This window comes from Caretta caretta, chromosome 11 (genome assembly GCF_965140235.1).
Source record: "Caretta caretta isolate rCarCar2 chromosome 11, rCarCar1.hap1, whole genome shotgun sequence".
Lineage (NCBI taxonomy): Eukaryota > Metazoa > Chordata > Testudines > Cheloniidae > Caretta > Caretta caretta.
The window spans coordinates 56381029-56405817 of NC_134216.1; the positions used below are offsets into that span (position 1 = coordinate 56381029).

At 41.4% G+C, this 24789-nt stretch overlaps 1 protein-coding gene across 5 annotated transcripts in view; it reads right to left on the minus strand.

Annotated features, from left to right (window-relative positions):
• The window catches only part of DNAH7 (dynein axonemal heavy chain 7), a 285097-nt gene that overhangs the window by 165414 nt on the left and 94894 nt on the right, over positions 1 to 24789 (minus strand). For 3 of the 5 annotated variants that reach the window (XM_075118029.1, XM_048868444.2, XM_075118031.1), the window contains 6 exons: positions 15270 to 15482; positions 9823 to 9932; positions 8663 to 8831; positions 7194 to 7296; positions 6953 to 7080; positions 4474 to 4686 (listed from right to left, as the gene is read on the minus strand). In XM_075118029.1, the coding sequence (XP_074974130.1) occupies positions 4474 to 4686; positions 6953 to 7080; positions 7194 to 7296; positions 8663 to 8831; positions 9823 to 9932; positions 15270 to 15482 (936 nt within the window). The remainder of the gene's footprint in view (positions 1 to 4473; positions 4687 to 6952; positions 7081 to 7193; positions 7297 to 8662; positions 8832 to 9822; positions 9933 to 15269; positions 15483 to 24789) is intronic. The other 2 variants (XM_048868445.2, XM_075118030.1) reach the window with 1 other exon arrangement.

Genomic DNA, 24789 nt, shown 5'->3' on the forward strand with positions numbered 1-24789 from the left:
ACAACCTTGCCTGAGATCCAGGAGTGGAACACTTGGCAGGCTAAGCATACAGCCCTGAGTTCCCTGATATTTATGTGCAGGGATAGTTCTTCTTGGGATCATAGGCCCTGAGTCCTGAGGCAGTTGAGGTCAGCCCCCCAACCTAAGTCTGAGGCATCCGAGACCAGGGACACTGAAAGCTGAGGGGCGACAAAAGCTACCCTATCTTTACCAAACTTGGGTCCTTCCACCAGTCCAAGGAGGCAAAGACCAAGGGAGGAACAGTGAGCACCGAGTCCAGGTGGTGTCTGTTCAGGGAGTATACTGATGCCAGCCATGTCTGTAGGGGCCTGAGATGCAGCCTTGCATGCAAAACCACATGGCCATGTGCCCCAGAAGATTAAGGCAAACTCTGGCAGTCATAACTGGATATACCTTGACTTTGATACCGGGTCCAACATAGACTGGGATCAAGCCACAGGAAGGAGGGCTCTGACCTAAGTCAAGCTGAGCACTGCCCCAATACATTCTATTCTCTGAACTGGAAAAAGAGTCAACTTTTGCTTGTTTATCAACAGGCTCATGTCCCAGAAGGTGGACTGTGCTGATGCTGTTCCGCACGTGAATCTCTGACAGATCTGTGACCAGACAGTTGTCAAGGTATGGGTAGATATGGAGTCCTCACCATCTGAAGAAGGCTGCTACTACCAACTAACACCATACACTTCGTAAAAACCTGAGGGGCTTCAGACAGGCTGAAGGGAAAAGCGGTAAACTGGTAGTGGCACTGATTCACAAGAAACCTTCTGTGGCCACAGAAGATAGAAATATGAAAGTATTTGTCCTTTAAGTCAAGGACAGTGTACCAGTCCCCCGGATTCAGGGAAAGAATGATGGAGGCCAGGGAGACCATGTGGAACCTCTAGTTTCTTGAGATATCTGTTGAGGCAATGGAGGTCCAAAATGAGCTGATGGCCCCCTCTGGGATTATGAAATATCAGGAGTAGAACCCCTTCTATCTCAAGTCTTGAGGAACCCCCTCCTCAGCCCCCATGCGTAGGAGGGATTGCACCTCCTGGAAGAGGAATTGCTCGTGAGAAGGGTCCCTGAAGAAGGACGGGGATGGGGGGTAGGAGGAAAGGTGTAGCCCATTCTTACTGTATTTAGTACCCAGCGGTCCGATGTTATATGGGACCATGTCAGGCTGAAATGGGACAGACAGTCCAAAAATAAAGAGGAGGCAGGATCTGAAGTGGGAACTGGTATAGCACCTTTGGGTACCTTCAAAAGGCCTGCTTGGGCTCCCTAGAGCACTTCTGAGACTCCAGCTGGGAGGTTGAAGTGGATGGGAGTGGTTGGCTCCACTTATAACCTCTCCCTTTTCTTTTGTAGGGCTGTCTTAAAGATGGTGCCAAGAAATGTGGTTGCTGTTGAGGCCTGAAGTGCTTCCTGGAAGCAGAGGGAGCGTAGAGGCCTAGTGACCTGAGCGTGGCTCTGGAGTCCTTGAGGCCATGAAGCCTTGTGTCTGTCTGCTCCGAAAATAGTGAGGAGCCTTCAAAGGGGGGGTCCTGAATGGACTGTTGAACCTCAGAAGGAAGTCCCAAGGACTGGAGCCAAGAACAACACCTCATGGTTACAGCAGAGACCATTGTCCCCGCTACCACATCTTCTGCATCCAGAGCCATCTGTAGAAAGGCCCTTGCCACATTCTTACCCGCCTCCAACAGGGCAGAAAATTCCTGCCTTGAATCTTGAGGCAAAGAGTCTTTGAACTAGGCCAAGGAATCCCATAGATTGCAATCATATCTCCCCAGCAAAGCTTATTGGTTGGAGATACACAGTTGAAGGTTACCCATTGAATAAACCTTTCTCCCAGTTTTTTTTGTGTCTTTTTGTTTGGGGGTAGCGCTCATCTAGCCCTGCCTGTCCTACTCTTTCGCTGCCGACACAATGAGGGACCCTGGGGGAGGGTGCAAGTACAGGTACTTGAATCCAGTTGCTGGCACATAATATTGCTTTTTCTGCCCTCTTTGAGGTGGGAGCAAGGAAGGAGTTTGCCAGAGGGCCTTGACTGGATCCATTACAGTGTCATTAGTGGGAAAGACCACTTTGGAGGGAGTTGCTGAAGCCAGAATGTCAATCAAGCTGTGGGAGGTTTCCTTAAGCTCCTCAATTTCCAGCCCTAGGTTAGCTGCTACCTGCTTCAGGAGGTCCTGTTATGCCCTGCGGAAGTGAGCTACTGGTTCCGAGATGGCCTCATCTGTGGAGAAGGAGGAGGCTTGCATCAGAGGAGGGGCTCCTTCCTCTTCCTCAGCCTCAATGACATCCAAAGGAGCCACATCCTGAATGTCAGTACTGGAGTTGGGATCTGGGGCCGAGCAGAAAGGACCGGTAGCCTGCTTCTCCAAAGCCACCTAGTAGGAGCGGTGGGAGGGAGGACCTGGTAAGGGGGAAAAACCCCAAAGGTTGCAGTATGACCACTGCATAGGCTACTGCCAGGCTGGCCAGGTGCTGGCAGGTGGAACTGCTCTGAAGTCTGGTGGCATGTAGGTTGGGAACCTTAGGTGGCATGTAGGGATTCCCTTCTGACTCCAACAAGGAATCCTCCCCTGCTGACCACGATGGAGGAATACCCCTCTCTGCCTCCCTATGGTATCGAGGGTCCGGGGGCGGACCAGAGACCATCATGACAACAACGAAATCAGGGCCACTTTGCTCTAGAAGGTGCCAGTGGACCTGATGCCAGGAAAGAACTTGAGATTCCCTGCTCCTTTCTGTTTCTGTCATTGGAGCCAGTGGCTGTCCCATCAGATTCGGGGAGACTAGGAGTGACAGTAAGTCCCTGGCCACTGCAAAGGTCTCTGGGGTCGAAGGGACAGTCAAGCCGCTGGTACCGTGGTGGCTTCCAGGTGTCAGCGGAGGGTCCTGCAGCGAACTCATGCTCTGGATGGACTCAACAGTGCCACCATGAGACCAGGGGTGGTGGAGTGGCCCGGAGTGGGTTGCACTGTGCTGCCTTTCCCATGCTTGTCCTTTTGCTGTACCATCAAGCGCCCTCTGTCTGTGCACTACTTCTTGTGCTTTTTCCTTGGCACTGGAGATGGTGAATGCGGCCGGGAAGAGGGTGGTGCCAGAGGAGCACTTCACACCAAAGCTGAAGTGCTCAGTGCAGAATCAGAGTGGCTTTGCTCTGAGGCTGGTCTGAGAGCGGCCTTCATTAGGATAGTCTCGAGCCATAACTCTCTATCTATTTTAGTGTAGGGTCTAAAGTCCTTGTGACAGATCTGGCACTTGTCCCTCACGCGAGTTTCTCTCAAGCACTTCAAGGAACTGGCGTGTGGGTCACGGACATAGGTTTGCCACAGAAGGCACAAGGTTTGAAGCTGGGGACTGGGGCATACCTGGCCCCTGGAGTGAAGAGAGTCCTTCAACGACAGGGACTAACTATATACAATAACTATTTACACTACAACTAACTACAATATCTATATATACTAAAACTATGTTTAAAACAAAAACTAAGAAACAGAGTCCAAAAATCACTGGGAAGAAGCCTGGCCAAAGCAAGAGGGGTTGTTCCAGCAACCATCACGGGCAGTAAGAAGGAACTGAGGGGGAGCAAGGCAGGTGACATTCTTTATAATGGCACATGAGCATGTGGCTCTAGAAGGTGCTAGAGCCAGCCCAACAGAGAGCACTAAGGGAAAAATCTCCTGCAACAGTGCATGCAGCGCACACATGCCTAATGTGGAATGGAGATAAGCAAGCACTCAAAGAAGAACAAAACTCTACACTGCACACACAGCTCTCCCCTTGGAATGAGGATGCGAGCGAGATCAAACCCACATGTAGTAGATGTTAGTCACATTGCTTAATGCACTACTGGAAGGTGCTCAGATACTACGGCGAAGTGGGCAGGATAAGAACCTACATAGCATTGAATAGAATAGAATAAAGCCTCACTCCCCAATACCTCACCAAGTCAGTGGAAGATTGGTTAAAGTCTCCTGTATGCACAGGAGGTAAAAGAACTACCCAAAAGTGGACTGAGCTAGTACACCTTGAATTGCTGTCATGGGACAAGTTCATTGTGCATGGACAAAGGTCCATGAAATTTGCAAGGACAGCAGCTAGCATAGCCATAGACAAAGCCTGACTATAGTAACACAGGAATGTATTTTGCTTTCAATCAATATGTAATTCTCATTAGTTATGAGAGCTGTACATGGACATCAAAAAGTGATTAGTCCCTGGAATGCTCACAGCAAGTTAAATTGTGCCCTGTAATATACACTCTCACCCCTAAATTTTCAGAGTCACACAGCGTTTTAGTTATTTATATGACTGATACTAACAGGACTCATATGGAAAAAAACATAAATATCTATTTGAAAATGTATGGAACAGTGTGAACAAATTCTTCTGCTATGAACATGAAACAAACTTTTCTGATTAAAATACTGGATACCAAAGAAAATGCAAGAAATCTTTTACCTTCAAGTTACCAGCTGCAGTAAGCACTGACTTTACAGCTCTCATTCCATAATCATAATGATGCTGGGAAGACAATTGCTCTGAACATAGACGATATGTAGCTACAATTTTCACTGACAGAGGTCGAGCAGTAACAAAACCACAAGAATACAAGACAATTTCTGCAATCATGGCATAATCAGGAACCATCATAGCTACTGTTCTAAAGAGAGCCTATTAAATAAACATTAAAAATCACATCAGCCACAGTGACATACAGTATCGCAATACTTTGTATAACTTCTTTTACACATACCTAAAATGATACCATTTTTCATTATTTCATTGTAGCCCACAAAAGCTTATGCTCTAATAAATTTGTTAGTCTCTAAGGTGCCACAAGTACTCCTGTTCTTTTTCCGGATCCGAAGTCAATGACTATACTATATGTTTTATTACTTTCCATAAATATTTATAGATGCCTCATGTCAGAGTGAAAATTCATTTTTGTAAGGTTTTTTTATTCAACATAAACCAGAAAAGCACAAAAAATACCACAAAGCTGCAGAAGGAATGACTGAAATCTTGGTGCAAGTGGCTTAATAAGCTTTGAAGCAGCTGTTGCCAGAACTGTTGCTGAAATCATAGTTGGGCTGTAGCCTGGGTTTACTGATATTATTGCTGTTTCTTCCTAAATAGCATCAAGACCTGTTGATATAGCATGAACTTACTGCTGTTTTTGCTGTTCTGCCAGCCATTTCAGGACATCTTTCACTTTCCATTTCTGCACAGAGGGTCATTTTTTTTCATCCCATCCTAACACCTCATGTAACCATATAAAGGCCCTATCCTGTTTTGAAAAGAATCTACAAACGCTGCATATAACAGTAACTCAAATTACAGTAACAAAACATAAGCCTCAGTTTTCTCCCTGGATTTGCCAGTTCCTAGGGTTCCTGTAGGAATTGCTCTGATCCTCAGAGAGACACTTCAACTCCTCTTGTATTAACCTATATATCACCTGGGTACTTGCTAACACCAGATTTTAAGATGGCTCAATAGAGGAGTTCCACTTTCCTACGTAGCTTTTAGAATGTGACATGTTACAATGACATTATTTGTGAAACCATCAGTAAAATGCACAATAAGATTTTTCTGTTACTTTAACATTCATATCTTTTTGCTTCAGAGAAGAACACTTGGGCTGAAATACTGACCCCCAATGATGTCAACAGCAAAACTCCCCTTGACTTCAATGGGGGTTTCACAACTGGCTCCCACAGACTTCAGTGGTAGTTGTGCATCCATATTCAAAGTAAGAATATGTCTGTTTATGTTTAGAAATCAAGCTATTTGAAAAATAGTAAACAGTACAATTAATTCTGATTCTTAACTTGATATTAAAGCTGGATGGAAACTGGTTTGCAATTTCTCACATCAAACACTCTGGCTTCCTGTACAACAAATCAAGTTACCTTTCAACAAGTAACAATCAACAGCAATAACCAATTTAAAACTCATTATTTATAAATTTTTTCACAACTTATGAGATATGAAGTGTTCCTTTTACTTTCTGAACTTTCAGCATTCTGGGCTGAGAAAAAAATGCAGCAATTTCCTTTAAATATTCTGTTTCGTATTCTAAAGGGCTGTTAGCACAGCAAGTTGTAAAATTCACGACAAAACATCATTGCATTAGAAAACACCAATTCAATAAAAGAAAATGTTTCACTAAATATATAAGCGATTCAACAAACTTTTGTCAAAACACACGCAGATCTCTCCACCTCCCACCCTAGCCCCCTGCTCCGATAGAGGAAGAGGCACAGTGCTGGGCACTCTGCCTCTCCACCGGCCCCTTGTTCTGGCCATGGAGAGGCTCAGCACCAGGGCAGTCTGTCTCCTTATCCCCCATCTTGCTCCCAGCCATGGAGAGGCACAATGCCAGGAGCTCTGCTTCCCTGCCTCCTGACTTGCTCTGGGGGATGGGCAGCAACCCTCTCCAGGTCTCCAGAGCTGGGGGTGAATTTCACAAGTGAAATTGATACTTTCCTAGAGGGCAGCTGGGAAGCTGAAAAATTTCATTTTGGCTCTCCTGAAGCAGAATATTCTTGAAATCCTTTTCCATTGAAATGTCATGATTTTGATGTTTTGTTGTGCTTCGAGAGAAAACTTTTTTTCTCAAAAACACAAAAATATTCATGAAAATGGATCCCCCATTTTCTACCAACTGTACGTGTTAGATCCTTCTCTTAAAACTACCTCTTGACATTGGCAATAATTTCTAATGTCTTCAGGCTAATTTTTCTTTTTTGTTCCTCTTCATGAGAGGAGATAATAATAATTGGTTTGAATATTGAGTTTAGAGCAGTAGAGGTTGATTTGATTAAATATTCTCAGTAATGTATGTATTTGATGAGAGCATTATTTCTTCTGTATTAACTTCAAAAATTAATAAAACTAAAAGTGTAATAGTTATTCTAACTACTTTCTACAGTACCTTAAGATTATCTGGAAGCTCTGAACGCCCAGCATAACCTGGATTCATGGTTATAAAGACAGCACACGTGGGGTTTAGTTTCAGTTCAGTTCCTTCAAATACTAGTAAGTCAGACCCTGAATTGATACCTATGGACAAATGAAAATTAATGTAATTGTAGTTACTAGTCAAATACTACTTTTTCTTACTCTTTATTTTATTCATATTTAGCATAGAAGATGTGACTGAAGCAATAGATTACCTCTCTGGATAGTAAGAATTTGTTGAGCAACAACAGAAAGTACTTCCAAATCAATTCTGTTAAATTCATCAAAGCAAGCCCAGGCTCCACAAGATAACAAACCCTGGAAGGGTATAACAGACAAACTATTAATTCATATTCATTATTTATTTTCAATGTAACAGTGATAACTGAATAATGAAAAATATGTATTTACATTTAATATACAAAAGATGACTATACTCAAGCTTTGGGCATGTTAGCAACTAACCAAACTCACAACTCATATAGGAACATTTTCTAGAAGCATTACACTGTAAAATATATTAATTTATCAGCCAATAACTCAAAACAACAAAATAAAATAATATCCCAATTTAACCCAAACATCCTGAAGGTCAGCACATTTTGACTATTTCAGACAAGGAAGCAAGTTTCAACTCCAATGAGCCTATATGGACAACAATATGTCTGCAGACACCCTCTTATTTCTAACAGGAGAGCTTCAAATCAAATGCCTCCACTGACTCCAGCTGGCACCATGGCATGGAGAGAGAGGCATTCTCTCAATCAAAGAGGTCCCATTCCCCCTGGCCATTCAGGGTTTTGCAGGTCAAAAAACCCCAAACACCCTAAACTCCACCTGGAGACCAATAAGCTGCTAATGCAGGTCCCAGAATACTGGTGGAATGTGGTCCAGATGATATACTTCATATAATAAGGGGGATGTGGCATTCTGCACCAGCTTCAGTCTGCAGTCGATTGGAGTGTATTTCAGTAATCTAATTTTGAGATGACTAAGATATGGATAACAGTAGCAAGGATCCGAAAGAAAAAGTCATTAATTTTGGATGACATTCACACTCTCTCTCATAAAACCTGAGTAAAATGGACAAATCAAGAAACTACAGGGCTGAAATTCATTCCCAGGCCCTCAGTTAGTGGGTTGGCAACAATGCACTCCTCCTTGGCAACCATTACTTTTTTGAAGCAAGAGTAAATGTCACTATCCCTTTACATACCTATGCAGGGGTGCCATGCTACAGAATATGTGTAACTGGATTTATTTGCCCTTTCCCCCATGATCCATTCTTTACTGACCTATTTGGAGCCAAGACAGAAACCCCTCCCAATATATGCAATATCTTCCAAAGATGCTAACACAGGGGTTCTGCAGCACACGCTATGGTAAATTTCACCCTCTCTGAATATTTTTCTGTAATTTAATATGTTTTACTTTTCACATTTTAAACACAGCATTTTGTTTTTTCATTATGGATAGATTATTCTAGTCAAGAACCAGTGTTTCAGACAAATTTGGATGAACTTTTGCCAGGGAGAACTTTGGAAACCACAGGTTTCTTATATTTATAGATTTATTTATATAACCCTAGTATAGGTTATATATGTTCTATGCCATTTCACATGCCAGAGTGAAATAAAGAGGCCTTAGTGTAAATGAAAATCCAGCCCTAATGATTAATCCAAACCTTAAAGAATTTTCCTAACGCAAGGTAATCCAATCCATCAGAACAATTGAAAACCACACATTGCTTCGCTACAGCCTTTGCTAAGTCTTTCGTAGTTTCAGTTTTTCCAGTTCCAGCAGGACCTTCAGGGGCACCTCCTAGATGAAGGTGAAGTGCTCCAAACAGGGTTCTGAAATTAAAAAAAAAAAAAAGGTTGATAAAAGTGTGCCATTTTCCTTACTAGCATTGGTAACATATGTCATTTTTCCAGCTATTCCAGCATTTACAGGAAACTTTAAAAAATGCTGTTCAATGTCTATATATCCATATTCAACAAATTCTACTGGATTTCCTCCCAAAATATTCTTTACTACAGTACCAGCAGTCACCAATACTAGTCAGTCATACATGAAGTAATTTACCCAGAGTCCAAAATACTGCTTCTTTCTAGTCACTTTCCAAAATCTCACTCCTGTAATATAAATTGGGGCTACAGACAGAAAAGTGATGTAATAAATTACACCAATGGATTAGAATATTGATTTAATCTCACGTTTGTTCAGTTTACAATTTAAAATAGGATTTCAAACTAGTGACACTTTAAACTACACTGGGGTCCGAAAAGACAGCTGCATCACCAATAAAAAAAGCACCTCAGTCAAAATTTAGCATATGATTTTGTTTTTGATTTATGAGGCAGAACAGCATCTAACACACTCCACCTTAGCAGGTATTTGCTCTGAAATACTTACAGTAGTAAAAACATTTTTTGTTCAGTAAAACCCCTATCTAAGTACTTATATGGCTCTCATCACAGTGGTATCAGAGCACCTATGTCCAAGCAGAAATGACCTGAAGCCATAAAGGAAACATGTTGAATGAGAAACTGCCATTTTTATAGTTACTTTTGTGAGCACATCTGTTCTTTAAAACAGAAATCTATAGATAATTAAGTTTTCCCAAAATGTCAATTATATCACAATAAAATATTAACACATACCCTAATCTAATAAATAATCAAAAAGCATACCATATCATCATGCCTAAAAGAACAATAGAAACAAGTAATAAAGTAGAATTATCCATTTCATTGTGGCAGACATCTATTCTGAGGACTCAATTAAATTAGTTCAGTAACATAAATTCATGTCCCTAACACATTCACTAATTTGTGGTTTTACCTGTAGCATCTGTCTGTAAGTGGAGTAATAACCAATCTTGGGGTATTGCCAAGATATTCATACCCATATTTCAAACCAGCATTGATCATCTTTGTTTGTAGATGTCCTTCCTATGGGAACAAAATATATATTTTATGTAGTACAGGAAACTAAAATAAATATAACTAATCAGGCTTATTCTTTAAACGTGCAGCTTGGCATGCTGCTATTGGAAACAACTACTGAGCAAATCACACGGCTTATGGTATATAAATGAGATGAGTAGGCTTTCATCTCTTGATCCTCTAAGCAAAAATCTCTTCGGGACAGTGATTTTCTCTTATTTCTTTACACAGCAAATGGCATCATGGAGGCCCGATATTGATTGGGGCATCTATGTACTACAATAATTCTAATTAATAAATTTAAAGACAGACAGTAGTGTGACACTTTCAGGGTTAACTACGAAGAGAGGATGAATCACCACCTCCTGTTTACAGAATGAGGAAGCCTTGGGTGTCTGTACCCACCAGGGAAAACATGTCCAAAACTACTAGCTGCTGGCAACACAAGCATTGCCACTCCAGGTTTTGCAAGCCCTGCTCTTTTCCGCTGCAGGCTAGCAATTTCCACACACACCCCCCCCAAGCCCTTAGGCTCCCTAAGTAAGTCCTTAGGCCAGAACAGAGACAACCTGTAGCTAAATCTATTGGGATAGTTAGCTACCAGAGCTCTGCTCTGGCCCTGAGGCAAAGGCCACTCCAACCTATCTGTACATTTCACTTTGTTGCACTTGACTGTCCAGGTCCACAACTTCTGGACATCCACAATGCACACAGATTTGCTGACTCCATGGAATCCATGCCCCCCAGTTCACCAGTCTCTTTAGTTCAGCACTCTCCTTAACACAGAGAACTTAGTCATGTGTATAGAAGAACCAAACAGAAGTTTATCTGACAAAGCTTAAGATAAAGATTCAAACAGAAGCAAATACAGTAACTCCTCGCTTAACGTTGTAGTTATAATCCTGAAAAATGCTACTTTAAGCAAAACAATGTTAAGCGAATCCAATTTCCCCATAAGAATATACACACACACACACACACACAGAGAGAGTAAGTTTAAAAAAAACAATTTAATACTGTACACAGCAATGATGATTGTGAAGCTTGGTTGAGGTGGTGAAGTCAGAGGGTGGAAGAGGATGGGATATTTCCCGGGGAATGCCTTACTGCTAAATGATGAACTCGCACTCGGCTGAGCTCTCAAGGGTTAACCCGTTGTTGTTAATGTAGCCTCACATTCTACAAGGCAGCACAAATGGACGGAGGGGAGACAGCATGGCAGACAGAGACACACACCCTGTGTGTGAGAGAGAGAAAGATGTGCATTGCCCCTTTAAGTATGCTGACCCCACCCTAAGAACATGGTCTTCTTAAGTAGATCAGCAAGTTGAGACACCAGCTGCTGCCAGCAAGCTCCCTCTGTCCTGAGCCCCATCGTGTCCCCCCACCCCTCCTCTATGGTAATGCAGTAAGCGGGGGGCAGGAGGACACCCTGATATTAGCACCCCTCTTTCCCCCCACCCCTCTGCACAGCGAGCAGGAGGCTCCAGGGAGCAGCTCCAAGGCAGAGGGCAGGAGCAGCACATGCAAGTGAGGGGAAGGACAGCTGAACTGCCAGTAACTGATAGCCTGCCGGGTGGCTGCCGCACAGGGAACTTAGGGGAGCAGGGAGCTGATAGTGGGGCTGCCAGTCCACCCTGGTTCCAAGCCCCCACCAGCTAGCTCCAACGGGCTGCTCTTTCTACAAGCAGTGGACAAAGCAGACGACTGCCAAACAACGTTATAAGGGAGCATTGCACAACTTTAAACAAGCACATTCTCTAATTGATCAGCAACATAACAACGAAACAACGTTAACCAGGACAACCTTAAGTGAGGAGTTACTGTATAAGGACTGGAAACATATGGTTACAGATTAAAGGAAAACATAAAACACAGTCTAGAGCCTATACTTATTAACAAGTTTCTTTCCTGTCTAATAAGGTATTTCTCACCCAATGGTCCCTATAAAGCTTGTCCAATCAAGAGAGCTGGGATCCACTTTTCATGAGACACACACACTGACAGTGTTGTCTCCATAATGAATGCCATCTTGTGCCCTCCTTTCTCCTATTATACAGTTCCATACCTTTTGTCTTTTTTCATAACCATGGCATTTTGTTAACTTTAGTTCACCCCGATGGTCTCCCTATTCAAGATCTTTTGCTTGGGCTCTTTTGTGATTTGTAAAGGCCCAACCCACCATTTTGTCCAGATTGCCAACATTTGGCTAGGCTGGGTCAAAAGAGGTCAATTTTTCTCAAACTTGATTGCATTAGCACTGAAAGCCACGCCACCTCAAGTGACCAGTTTCACTTCCAGCAGCTTTGGAACATAATATTCTACATGTGACATAACTTTTAAAATATTTTACATACACACATCCTACAATAATCATGACAACCAGCAAGTTCTTAACCTTCAGCAGAGACTGCACATGTCCCTCTTCAGCAAAATAGTGTGAAGATGCCTATCAGAAGAGAACATGCCTATCTGGGCATGTCTAAGCATGTCCGTGGGCACAGACTTTTAATTGTGTACCCCGCTGTCATAAATATAAAGGGAAGGGTAAACAATCCTTTAAAATCCCTCCTGGCCAGAAGAAAAACCCTTTCACCTGTAAAAAGTTAAGAAGTTAGGATAACCTCACTGGCACCTGACCAAAATGACCAATGTGGAGACAAGATACTTTCAAAGCTGGAGGGAGGGAGAAACAAAGGGTCTGTCTGTGTGATGCTTTTGCCGGAGACAGAACAGGAATGGAGTCTTAGAACTTAGTAAGTAATCTAGCTAGATATGCGTTAGATTCTGTTTTGTTTAAATAGCTGAGAAAATAAGCTGTGCTGAATGGAATGGATATTCCTGTTTTTGTGTCTTTTTGTAACTTAAGGTTTTGCCTAGAGGGATTCTCTATGTTTTGAATCTGATTACCCTGTAAGATATTTACCGTCCTGATTTTACAGAGGTGATTCTTTTACTTTTCTTCTATTAAAATTCTTCTTTTAAGAATCTGATTGCTTTTTTCATTGTTCTTAAGATCCAAGGGTTTGGGTCTGTGTTCACCTATGCAAATTGGTGAGGATTTTTATCAAGCCTTCCCCAGAAAAGGGGGTGTAGGGTTTGGGGAGGATTTGGGGGGGAAAAATGTTTCCAAGCGGGCTCTTTCCAGGTTATATATCTGTTAGACGCTTGGTGGTGGCAGCAATAAAGTCCAAGGGAAAAAGGAAAATAGTTTGTACCTTGGGGAAGTTTTAACCTAAGCTGGTAAAAATAAGCTTAGGGGGTTTTCATGCAGGTCCCCACATCTGTACCCTAGAGTTCAGAGTGGGGAAAGAACCTTGACACCCACTCTGTTGCCAACATGGGTCAACAGGGGCACAAGTGGTTCTCAAAATGTTGGCTAAGGAGCAGATCTATGTAGTCCCCAAAGCTATTTTGATCACAATTGTGTTGTATCTGTCAGTTTTCATGCAATAAGGATTCTTCCATTGTTCAGGGTTCTCAGAATGTTAAGCAGTTTTTCAATTAACTAAACTCAAAACCAGCCCTTCTCTGCACCCTGTTTCACTTATGTCTCTGTCAGATGTTTCTTTGAAATATATTCAGCAGTGCCCAACTTCTGGAGAATACCAAAATGGAGGGTAGCAAAAACAAAAAATAAAACATGCCTGGGAGAAATTACTTCTGTGAGAACCATTGGCAATGGGTGAGATTCAGTATCAATAAATGTAAAGTTTCACGGCTAGAGAGAAGAAATAAATAGTACAGATACAAAATATGGAGATGTAAAACTGCACTAAAATAAATTATTTCACAATGTCCCTTTAATTTTACCATAATATTACTTATTCATAAAACCAAACAATGTAGTTACCACAGTATAGGGTCATGTTTAGGAGGTGAACCCATAAGAGCTATCTGCAGTTACATGCCACAGTATGAAAATGTTTGACAACTGCTCTAGGACAATAGCTCAAATATGACTCACGTGAGTAGTGGTAACTGATAGACGTTAAATGACCTACACAAAAATAAGATGCAGCCAGATTTTTTTTCTATTATATACAAATTTCTCTAATTAAAAATGAAACAATAAACGTTCGCAATGCACATGATTTTATCATCCCAACAGTGGAAACAGCATTAGTACTGTTGACCTACAAGTCCTTATAGCATGCCTGCCAGCCAGAGTCCCATAATGCTCTGAGGTCATGCTAAGACAAGGAAAAAAATACTAGCTTGCTAAACTTATCAGAAAAGTTGTACTAATCTTTGGAATATTTTTGCAAGAAATAAATGTTTTTAGCAATGTACTAACATAACTAAACAGGAGCTTGAGCTAAAACAGATGTTTACTATGCAGCTGGAAATGTATGAAATGTAACAGAAAACTAGGAAAGATACTACAAAAGATATGTCTGTATGTGAAAAAGAGGAAATAATGAGAATGAAACTGTAAACAACTTAGGTATAAAAGTGCCAAGTTGTAAGCAAATAAGCAACCTGACAGCACTATACCTGACTGTCATCTGCTGCAAGGATTGGTTCAGCACACTTTGGTAATGTATACCTCCTTTCTCTTATGCCCTGACTCATCATTACCTAAAAAACTTGATCAAAATGAGTTATCTGAGATCTCTTTATTTATTAAATAATTCAAAGCCATGAAAACTCATCAATCCTTATAGAGTATTATTGACTTAATTTGTAACAGTACAGTGCATTCATACATCTTACTGCAGCTCAAAACAGTCCACGTTTACAAGTCCAACTGGCATTTCGAAAAATACTTTAGTACATCTTCTGGACAAGGCCAGTATACTGATTCTAGTCTTCTGGTAACAACTGTTCCCAACAGATTTCTCTAATTACTGCTACAAGTTGCTCTTATATTGGAACATCTCCTCCTGATAAATATAATGTTTAAAAACATGGCATCTGAGACAAATATTTAGACCTTTGCCAAGAAGTGTAATGTGCATTCTCATAATACAGAAATCTTGATAAGTCAGACTAAAGCCCTTAACTCAAAACTTAAGATCACTAAAAAGTTCTCTACCTAGCCAGCAGTGTCAGGGAATCAACTATACTATTAGACCAAATTAGTTTTTATCTCTAAACCTGCAGATTCAGCAAGTGCACTGACAGTCAACAGTGATGAAAAAAGTAATTTTAATTAAAATCATATATTTATGGCTACTGGCCATTTTATCTTGCAATCGGAAGAATGATTGGATAGATATATTTTGTTATCAGCAAAAATTCTCATATTAGTGTAACTATTACCTGTGTCAGCAAGCAAACACAAATTGAAAAGCTGTGAACAGAAATTCTCTTCTGATAGGATTCAGTGACATTACTTACCTCCCAGTAGTACCTAAGCTGACTTAACCATTCAAAGTCACTTTCATCACTGACTTTCTTGCTTACTAGAGATGCAAGAACATCCCTAGCATGAACATCCAGCACAACAAGTGCTCCAAGAGTCACTCGATTCTGCTTAGACAGCTTTCCTCGCACCAAGGTAACAATGTCATCAATCTGTCTAGTATTCTGCTCCAGATAATCCTCGAGTGCCTGAGAAAATTAAAAAATGAATAGATTACATTGTTAATCTAAGGAACTACCACAAATTCTGCTTATTTTACCATGAATTTTGTGTTTTTAAGATGTACTCTGACAAAGAATAATAGTACAAATTTTCACTGGTATATTTCACATGAGATTGTTACTTGCTTTTAAACTCTACTTTTAAAATACATGTAACCCTCACTTGGACTTTACAATCTCCTGGAACTCCGGACTGAGCCTCTAGTGGGTCCTACCCTAGGATCTTCAACAATAATGGGTATCAAAGCTCTCTGACACTATTTCCCAGCTTGCTTGGAGTCAGGGCTGCGAGCAGAATGAACTAGAAGCTCCTGCTGAGGCTACTATGGAGGTTCTATAGTGGATGATATGAACAAGCAGTTTGCTGAACCAATGATGGGCAGGAGACTGGGTTCTGGGATCCCGCAAGCAGGAGGGCCCCAGAGCTCAGGCTCCTGACCGAGTCTGCACATCTACACTGCAATTAAACAGCCCCTTAGCCTGAGCCCAAGTCAGCTGGCATGGACTAGCCATGGGCTTTTAATTGTAGTCTAGATGTACCCAAAGAGACTAGCTTTAGTTTTAGTTGGTGCTTTGAGGGGGAACTGAGAGAAAAAGAACAGCTCAGGGACTCTCCAATTAATTCCCATGCCCCACAAAGGGAGCCTGAACTGCTGTGGGATCTAGTGCACGGGCCAGGCAGTTCCAGCCCTGCAGAGACCAGCAACCAGAGTGGCAATGGTCTGATCCAACACTGACTAGCGAGGGCCAGCTGAGACCTATGAAAGACTCCAGATCATGGAGTTAGGAGAGGATCCTGCCCCACCCGGGGTGAAGACATAGTAAGGAGGCCCTTTCTGTTTAATCCGGCCGACATTCACAGAGCTGCAGCACTCATCTCAGGACTCAAACTCAGCATACCATCTGCTTGGGAAGGTAATGGGTGGATCTGGGGGCTGGGAAGAGTTGTGAGTATTGGGAGGTGGAGAATAGGTTGATTTGTTAATGATTTATTAGTTAACCCTGACCCTTTCCTTCCCCAGATCCTATTTTCCTGTTCCCAGTAAAGCCACTCCTTTGTTATACTGTTATTTTTGGGTATGTCATGCATTTGCTGGGGTTTGTATTAATGTACTTTATTGTTTTTCATGTACTGGGCTGTATACGCCTTGCCAGCAGTGGTAGCATAATTTATTTTCCCAAGGGAAAACACCCCTTGTGTCTTGGGCACAGTGAGGAATACCCTGAGTGGATGGATCAGGCATACACAAAAAAAGGAACCATGACCCAACCCACATGAGGAGAATGGAGAACCAACGCAGTAAGTACCAGGAAGGAGCCTTGAGCCACACATTAAGAAAGGGACTACATACAATATGTAAAGGACCAAAATATATTACTAGAAGTATAAGAACATCTATTATTTTCTCCCATGGATATAAGAAATGGTCCTTTTCATTTTGTAGTTTTTATATTATGAAAATGCCAAGCCCTCTCTCAAAAGTTAACATTATCAACCAGAAAATCACATTTGTGTCTGCAAATTTTTTACCTACCATAGATACAAGTAACAACTAAGATGTCTGTAACTAAAAATAGCTAATGAGGAGAAAATATTTTCTTCCTTTTTTTTAGTTAAATAAACTTTAGTCTTAGTCAGTGCCACTGTTTCTCCTCTACAGAGTTCATGTCTTTCTTGCTAAAAAGGACTTAGTAAACATTAAGGCTTCTGCTGGTCGAGAATTTTTCATCAGAATAATTTTGACAGAAAATGCCCTTTTTGCAAAAATAAAAATTTCTTCCCCCCCCCACCCCCCCCCAGCTCCAGGCCAGGGAGGCTGAATATTCTGGCTCTTTGCCTCTCCTCTCCAGAAGCCAGGCTGGAAGATGTCAGTTTCACTTAAATTTCTGACCCATCAGCCCAAAAGCTGAAAACATTCTGGTTTTGGTCTCCTGAAAAATAATTTTTCTTGATTTTTTTTGTCCCAGTTCAAGATGAAATTTTTTCAGAACTGAAATTTTACATGGGAAGGTATTTCCATTTTCAGGCCAGCTCTAATTAAGGCCCCAACTGAGGAAAACACTCTTATTTAGAACAGTATTTAACATGCAAGTTCTTGACACTTAATTAGGAAGAGGGGAATAAAAAAATAACATTTTTTTAATTGGTTCTTTATTTTAATTTCAGGATATACTTTTAAAAGGTGCTCTATATGAAACATGATTTTTTTAATTAATCCATTTAAAAATGAATTCAAGTTGGCAATGTCCCTTTAACATGTTAAAGTTATGGTCACTAGAAAGTTTCAAGAAATAAGTTTGTTCTCTTATATACCAAAAGCTGTGAAGATTATGATTTTTCCCCACAAATCATCAAAGTAATTCTAGAAAAAAAAGATTAATGATTAATATAATGCAAAGTTGTCATCTTTTTGTTGTTAATAGTTTCAAAGTTATAGAGCTGTATTAATATTCACAGAGACAAGTTTTGAACCTTCTAAAGGAATACCAAGGCTTAGAACAAAATTATGAGAAAACTATTTCCCTGGAATTGCAGAAAGAGGAACTTATCTTGAACAGAAAGGTTTCTGGAGCTATAAAAATAACCTTTTCCTCATGACAAAAGCAATGTGGTTCTTGCATAGATAGGGGAACAAATTCCTAACACTGCCTTTCAAAGTTAATGGCAACAAGAAAGGCGACCCACAGGCTTATCTAATGTGCAATTTGAATAAACCTTGGCATTTGAAGATACTCAGATGCGAAGTCTGATGTGCCTTCCTACAGAACACCACTAGGACTGTTACCCATGTTTTATGGTGCTTGATTGTAGGACTTCAATCAACCATTTTGGAGAAACTCTATTGTAGGTGAGATCACCAGAACTTTGTAATTAATATTAGATTTGTATTGTGGTAGCATCCAGGGGTCAAGGCCCCATTATTCTCGGCACTGAACAAATAAAGACTTAGTCCTTGCCCCAGAGAGTTTTCTATCTTCCTCCCACCAGAAACATCAATTTGACTAGGCACAGTCAAACATTAATTTGACTAGGTCAATTAATTTACTGCTTGAGGTCTCTCTAGATACCAAAATGTATCAAAGGCTAATGGAGAATCCTTGCTGAACTACACATCTCTACTGATGCTGTTAACTGTAGGTGTTCCTGGTCCAGATGAAGGAGTACCCTCCTTGAAGAGGTCTGGTCTTTTCTGCAGATGAAATGTGGGTTCCTTTGCTGTCTAGCAAATCCAAAGTGAGCAACATAATTGCCCACTATGTGGTTTCTTGCATCTTCTTCTGATGCAGCTGGTACTGTCCCCTGTCCTAGACAGGATATTGAACTCGAAGGATCAAAGTCCAATCTCATATGGCCACATTTATGGGTTTCCTTTTGGTTTTTTGTTTTGTTCTGTTCAGACATGCCACTGATATAGTTCACTTTGACAGCGAAAGTATTTTTGACATTGAGATTTTTGACATTTGTCTTCCAAGTATGCTTCCGATCCTGCAAGGCTTGCTTCAATAGTGAGCTGGTATAGAGTGCAAATTGGGTTGGCTTTCAGCATGTTTGTACTTACCGGTCTACAAAGGGGCATTCGGATGTGATCTAAAAACTACTTTTAATCTTGCATTGCATCAAGCGTGGTTCCATGTTCTCAGACGGAATTTTTGCAGAAGCATTTCTGAGAAACCCACCCAGATACTGCTGATACATAGCACCAGCAATCCACCCATTACAGATAATTAGCTATGGATGACCACTGTCATGAAATGACTGATTAAATGAAGTATTGGAACTTTACAAAATTTTACCATGATGGTAAAATTATGGCCAGGGCCATGCCTGGTTTGACCTCTGGTCAACCAATGCTCTGCATTGGGTTCACAAGCTCGTCTTGATTTTGAACTTGTGGCTATGAATCCTGTCTAGTTATGAATGGTCTGTTTCTCTGGACAGGACACTGATTGGCATGTTGTCTAGATGCACAGCTTGTGACCTGTGCGTTGCTGTGACTACTACTAGCCATATCTGAAGATTCTGGGTGTGGAGGGTGGATCAGAATTAAGGATCTTATACAGGAATTGTTAGCTCTTGTATACAAATTATATTTTTCCCTTTGTCATGTTGAGAATGTGTTCATTTGGAGGAAATTTTATCTAGGTTCCATGGGAAACTCGTGCTCCAGATGTTTCACTCTGCAATGGCAATCGTTTCTAATTCGATACCCTTGGTATTAGTAGTGATCAAAGGACTGCTATTCTGCTTTCACTGCAACCTAGTACCACTCAAGGCTTTACTTAATACATCTCCAGTCATTCTGAACACAGGAAATGATTTCTCTCCGACCATTCTGTAATCCCACAACAATGCAGCTTTCTGGGTAATGGAATCTTCATATACATCTATCCAGGTCACAGATTGCCTGAAAGTGCTCCTTATGCTTTAAGATGGAGCCAGCCTGTGGTTCAAGGGAGGGGTGGAAAAGTGGACCCTTTCCCACCTTTCAGAATCTGAGCTTCTTTTCCAGGTGGAGAAAGGTCCTTGCACTGAAAGCTAGATAGGAATAATTCCTATTACATAGCAACCTGAGTTAGGACGTCATAGAAGTGAATTTTGGATCCTTTCAGAGGGTCTTACCACTCCAGCTCAAGTCTATTGCAGGACCTGTCCCCTGAGCTGGCTGGATAGAGTCATGCTTATCCTCAGAATTCTCTCCTGAAATGTTCAGAGGCTCTTGATTGGGCTTTTCTGCACAGGAATCGTGGCTCCTCAGGACATGGGAGATGAATCCAACATGCTGGCCAAACTCAGAGCTCCATGTCCTGGCAGTGCTAAGGTCAGTTAACTGTGAACAATAGGGTGTAATTTGCCCTCTTTAGGGCCTGTAAGTGCTGCCTCATATAGGGAATAGTGCTTAACTTTAGCCCAGTGTTTGTAGGATAGAATCATAGGACTGGAAGGGACCTCGAGAGGTCATCTAGTCCAGTCCCCTGCACTCATGACAAGACTAAGTATTATCTAGAACATCTCTGATAGGTGTTTGTCTAACCTGCTCTTAAAAATCTCCAATGATGGAGATTCCACAACTTCCCTAGGCAATTTATTGCAGTGCTTAACCACCCTGGCAGTTAGGAAGTTTTTCCTAATGTCCAACCTAAGCCTTCCTTGCTGAAATTTAAGCCCATTGCTTCTTGTCCTATCCTCAGAGGTTAAGAAGAACAATTTTCTCCCTCCTCCTTGTAACAACCTTTTATATATTTGAAAACTGTTATCCTGTCCCCTCTCAGTCTTCTCTTTTCCAGACTGAACGAACCCAATTTTTTCAATCTTCCCTCATAGGTCATGTTTTCTAGACCTTTAATCATTTTTGTTGCTCTTCTCTGGATTTTTTCCTATTTGTCCACATTTTTCCTGAAATGTGTCGCCCAGAACTGAACACAATTCTCTAGTTAAGACCTAATCAGCACGGAGTAGAGCAGAAGAATTACTTCTCATGTCTTGCTTACAACACTCCTGCTAATACATCCCAGAATGACGTTCACTTTTTTTGCAACAGTGTTATACTGTTGACTCATATCTACCTTGTGGTCCACTATGACCCCCAGATCCCTTTCCGCAGTACTCCTTCCTAGGCAGTCATTTCCCATTTTTATGTGTGCAACTGATTGTTCCTTCCTAAGAGAAGTATTTTGAGTTTGTCCTTATTGAATTTCATCCTATTTACTTCAGATCATTTCTCCAGTTTGTCCAGTCATTTTGAATTTTAATCCTATCCTCCAAAGCTCTTGCAGTCCCTCCTAGCTTAGTATCATCCGCAAACTTTATAAGTGTACTCTCTATGCCATTACCTAATCATTGATGAAGATATTGAACAGAACTGGACCCAGAACTGATCCCTGCGGGACCCCATTCATTATGCCCTTCCAGCATGACTGTGAACCACTGATAACTACTCTCTGGGAACAGTTTTCCAACCAATTATGCACCCATCTTATAGTAGCTCCATCTAGGTTGCATTTTCCTAGTTTGTTTATGAGAAGGTCATGTGAGACAGTATCAAAAGCTTTACTAAAGTTAGGATATACCACGTCTACTGCTTCCCCGCCATCCACAAGGCTTCTTACCCTGTCAAAGAAAGCTATCAGGTTCGTTTGACATGATTTGTTCTTGATAAATCCATGCTGACTGTTACTTATCACCTTATTATCGTCTAGATATTTGCAAATTGATTGCTTAATTATTTGTTCCATTATCTTTCCAGGTACAGAAGTTAAGCTGACTGGTCTGTAATTTCCCGGATTGTCCTTATTTCCCTTTTTATAGATTGGCACTATATTTGCCCTCTTCCAGTTTTCTGGAATCTCTCACGTCTTCCACGACTTTTCAGAAATAATCACTAATGGCTCCAATATCTCCTCAGTCAGCTCCTTGATTATTCTAGGATGCATTTCATCAGACCCTGGTGACTTGAAGACATCTAACTTGCCCAAGTAATTTTTAACTTGTTCTTTCCCTATTTTAGCCTCTGATCCTACCTCATTTTCATTGGCATTCACTATGTTCGACGTCCAATCACCACCACCCTTCTTGGTGAAAACCGAAACAAAGAAGTCATTAAGCACCTCTGCCATTTCCACATTTTCTGTTATTATTTTTCCACCCTCATTGAGTAATTGCCTACCTGTCCTTGGTCTTCCTCTTCCTTCTAATGTATTTGTAGAATGTTTTCTTGTTAGCCTTTATGTCTCTAGCTAGTTTGATCTCATTTTGTGCTTTGTCCTTTCTAATTTTGTCTCTACATACTTGTGTTATTTGTTTATATTCATCCTTTGTAATTTGGCTTACTTTCCACTTTTCCACTCATTTTTATTTGTATTAGATCATTGAAGATTTCCTGGTTAAGCCAGGGTCGTCTGCCATGACTGAGTGGAGCAAGGGATTCTGGAGACAAGACACTACAGTGGTGGACCCAGGTGGTTGAAACCACCATCCTGCCAAATACCCAATTCAGGAGGGAAGCAAAAGAAAGAAAGATAATAAGTTGTTATTGCACAAAAATCAATACAAATTAAAGTTATAAATGAAAATGGTTGGGAGAAATTGAGCCACCACCTTGTTCCATCATTGGAGTCAGAAAATCTGGTGACCTGAGCTGAAGGTTGGGATTTTGTTCTGGAGCCTACACAAACATTAGACCACCTCTGAATTCCACAGTTGGGAGTCTTTAACCCATTAGTGATGTATGAGGAGAGGAGCTGGTCAACAAAATTACATATACTGAATCCTAGTTCAATGTCTTAAGCAACCTTCCCCCCACTGATGGACCCAGGTCACAAGTTCTGATCCAAACTTTCCCAAAGTTGAGGGTAGTTCAGATCCACTTTGCTGGTCCCACCGCGTAGCTTGAACAAGTACTAAACATTTTAAATTAGAGACAAGTAATGCCAGATCATAAAACTATGCCAATTTACACCACCTGAGAATGTAGAACATAGAGAACATGAGAGCTGCCGTACTTGGTTAGACCATAGTCCAACTTGCCTAGTATCCTGTCACTGACAGTGGCCTAAACCAGAGCTTTGGGGTGAGTGTACAGTACCAGGCAAATTTGGAGTGATCCACTCCTGTCTTCAACTCCCAGCTTTTGGCAGTCAAGGATTTAGGGTCACCCTGAGCATGGGATTGCATCCCTGATCATCTTGGCTAATAGCTATTGATGGCACATATCTGGCACATACATGTCACTGAGATATATGTTCAGTTGTTGAAGAATCTCCATTCCAATATAGATTGAATTCTGAAGCATCTTTACATATAGTAGAGAAGAAATATTTCCTTCATATTCTCCCAGGGTAAAAATTCAGGTACACCTTTCAAGTGGCAGGTTTCAGAGTAACAGCCGTGTTAGTCTGTATTCGCAAAAAGAAAAGGAGTACTTGTGGCACCTTAGAGACTAACCAATTTATTTGAGCATGAGCTTTCGTGAGCTACAGCTCACTTCATCGGATGCATACCGTGGAAACTGCAGCAGACTTTATATATACACAGAGAATATGAAACAATACCTCCTCCCACCCCACTGTCCTGCTGGTAATAGCTTATCTAAAGTGATCATCAGGTTGGGCCATTTCCAGCACAAATCCAGGTTTTCTCACCCTCCACCCCCCCACACAAATTCACTCTCCTGCTGGTGATAGCCCATCCAAAGTGACAACTCTTTACACAATGTGCATGATAATCAAGTTGGGCTATTTCCTGCACAAATCCAGGTTTTCTCACATCCCCCCCACCCCCATACACACACAAACTCACTCTCCTGCTGGTAATAGCTCATCCAAACTGACCACTCTCCAAGTTTAAATCCAAGTTAAACCAGAACATCTGCGGGGGGGGGTAGGAAAAAACAAGAGGAAATAGGCTACCTTGCATAATGACTTAGCCACTCCCAGTCTCTATTTAAGCCTAAATTAATAGTATCCAATTTGCAAATGAATTCCAATTCAGCAGTTTCTCGCTGGAGTCTGGATTTGAAGTTTTTTTGTTTTAAGATAGCGACCTTCATGTCTGTGATTGCGTGACCAGAGAGATTGAAGTGTTCTCCGACTGGTTTATGAATGTTATAATTCTTGACATCTGATTTGTGTCCATTTATTCTTTTACGTAGAGACTGTCCAGTTTGACCAATGTACATGGCAGAGGGGCATTGCTGGCACATGATGGCATATATCACATTGGTGGATGTGCAGGTGAACGAGCCTCTGATAGTGTGGCTGATGTTATTAGGCCCTGTGATGGTGTCCCCTGAATAGATATGTGGGCACAATTGGCAACGGGCTTTCTTGCAAGGATAAGTTCCTGGGTTAGTGGTTCTGTTGTGTGGTATGTGGTTGTTGGTGAGTATTTGCTTCAGGTTGCGGGGCTGTCTGTAGGCAAGGACTGGCCTGTCTCCCAAGATTTGTGAGAGTGTTGGGTCATCCTTTAGGATAGGTTGTAGATCCTTAATAATGCGTTGGAGGGGTTTTAGTTGGGGGCTGAAGGTGACCGCTAGTGGCGTTCTGTTATTTTCTTTGTTAGGCCTGTCCTGTAGTAGGTAACTTCTGGGAACTCTTCTGGCTCTATCAATCTGTTTCTTTACTTCTGCAGGTGGGTATTGTAGTTGTAAGAAAGCTTGACAGAGATCTTGTAGGTGTTTGTCTCTGTCTGAGGGGTTGGAGCAAATGCGGTTGTATCGCAGAGCTTGGCTGTAGACGATGGATCATGTGGTGTGGTCAGGGTGAAAGCTGGAGGCAT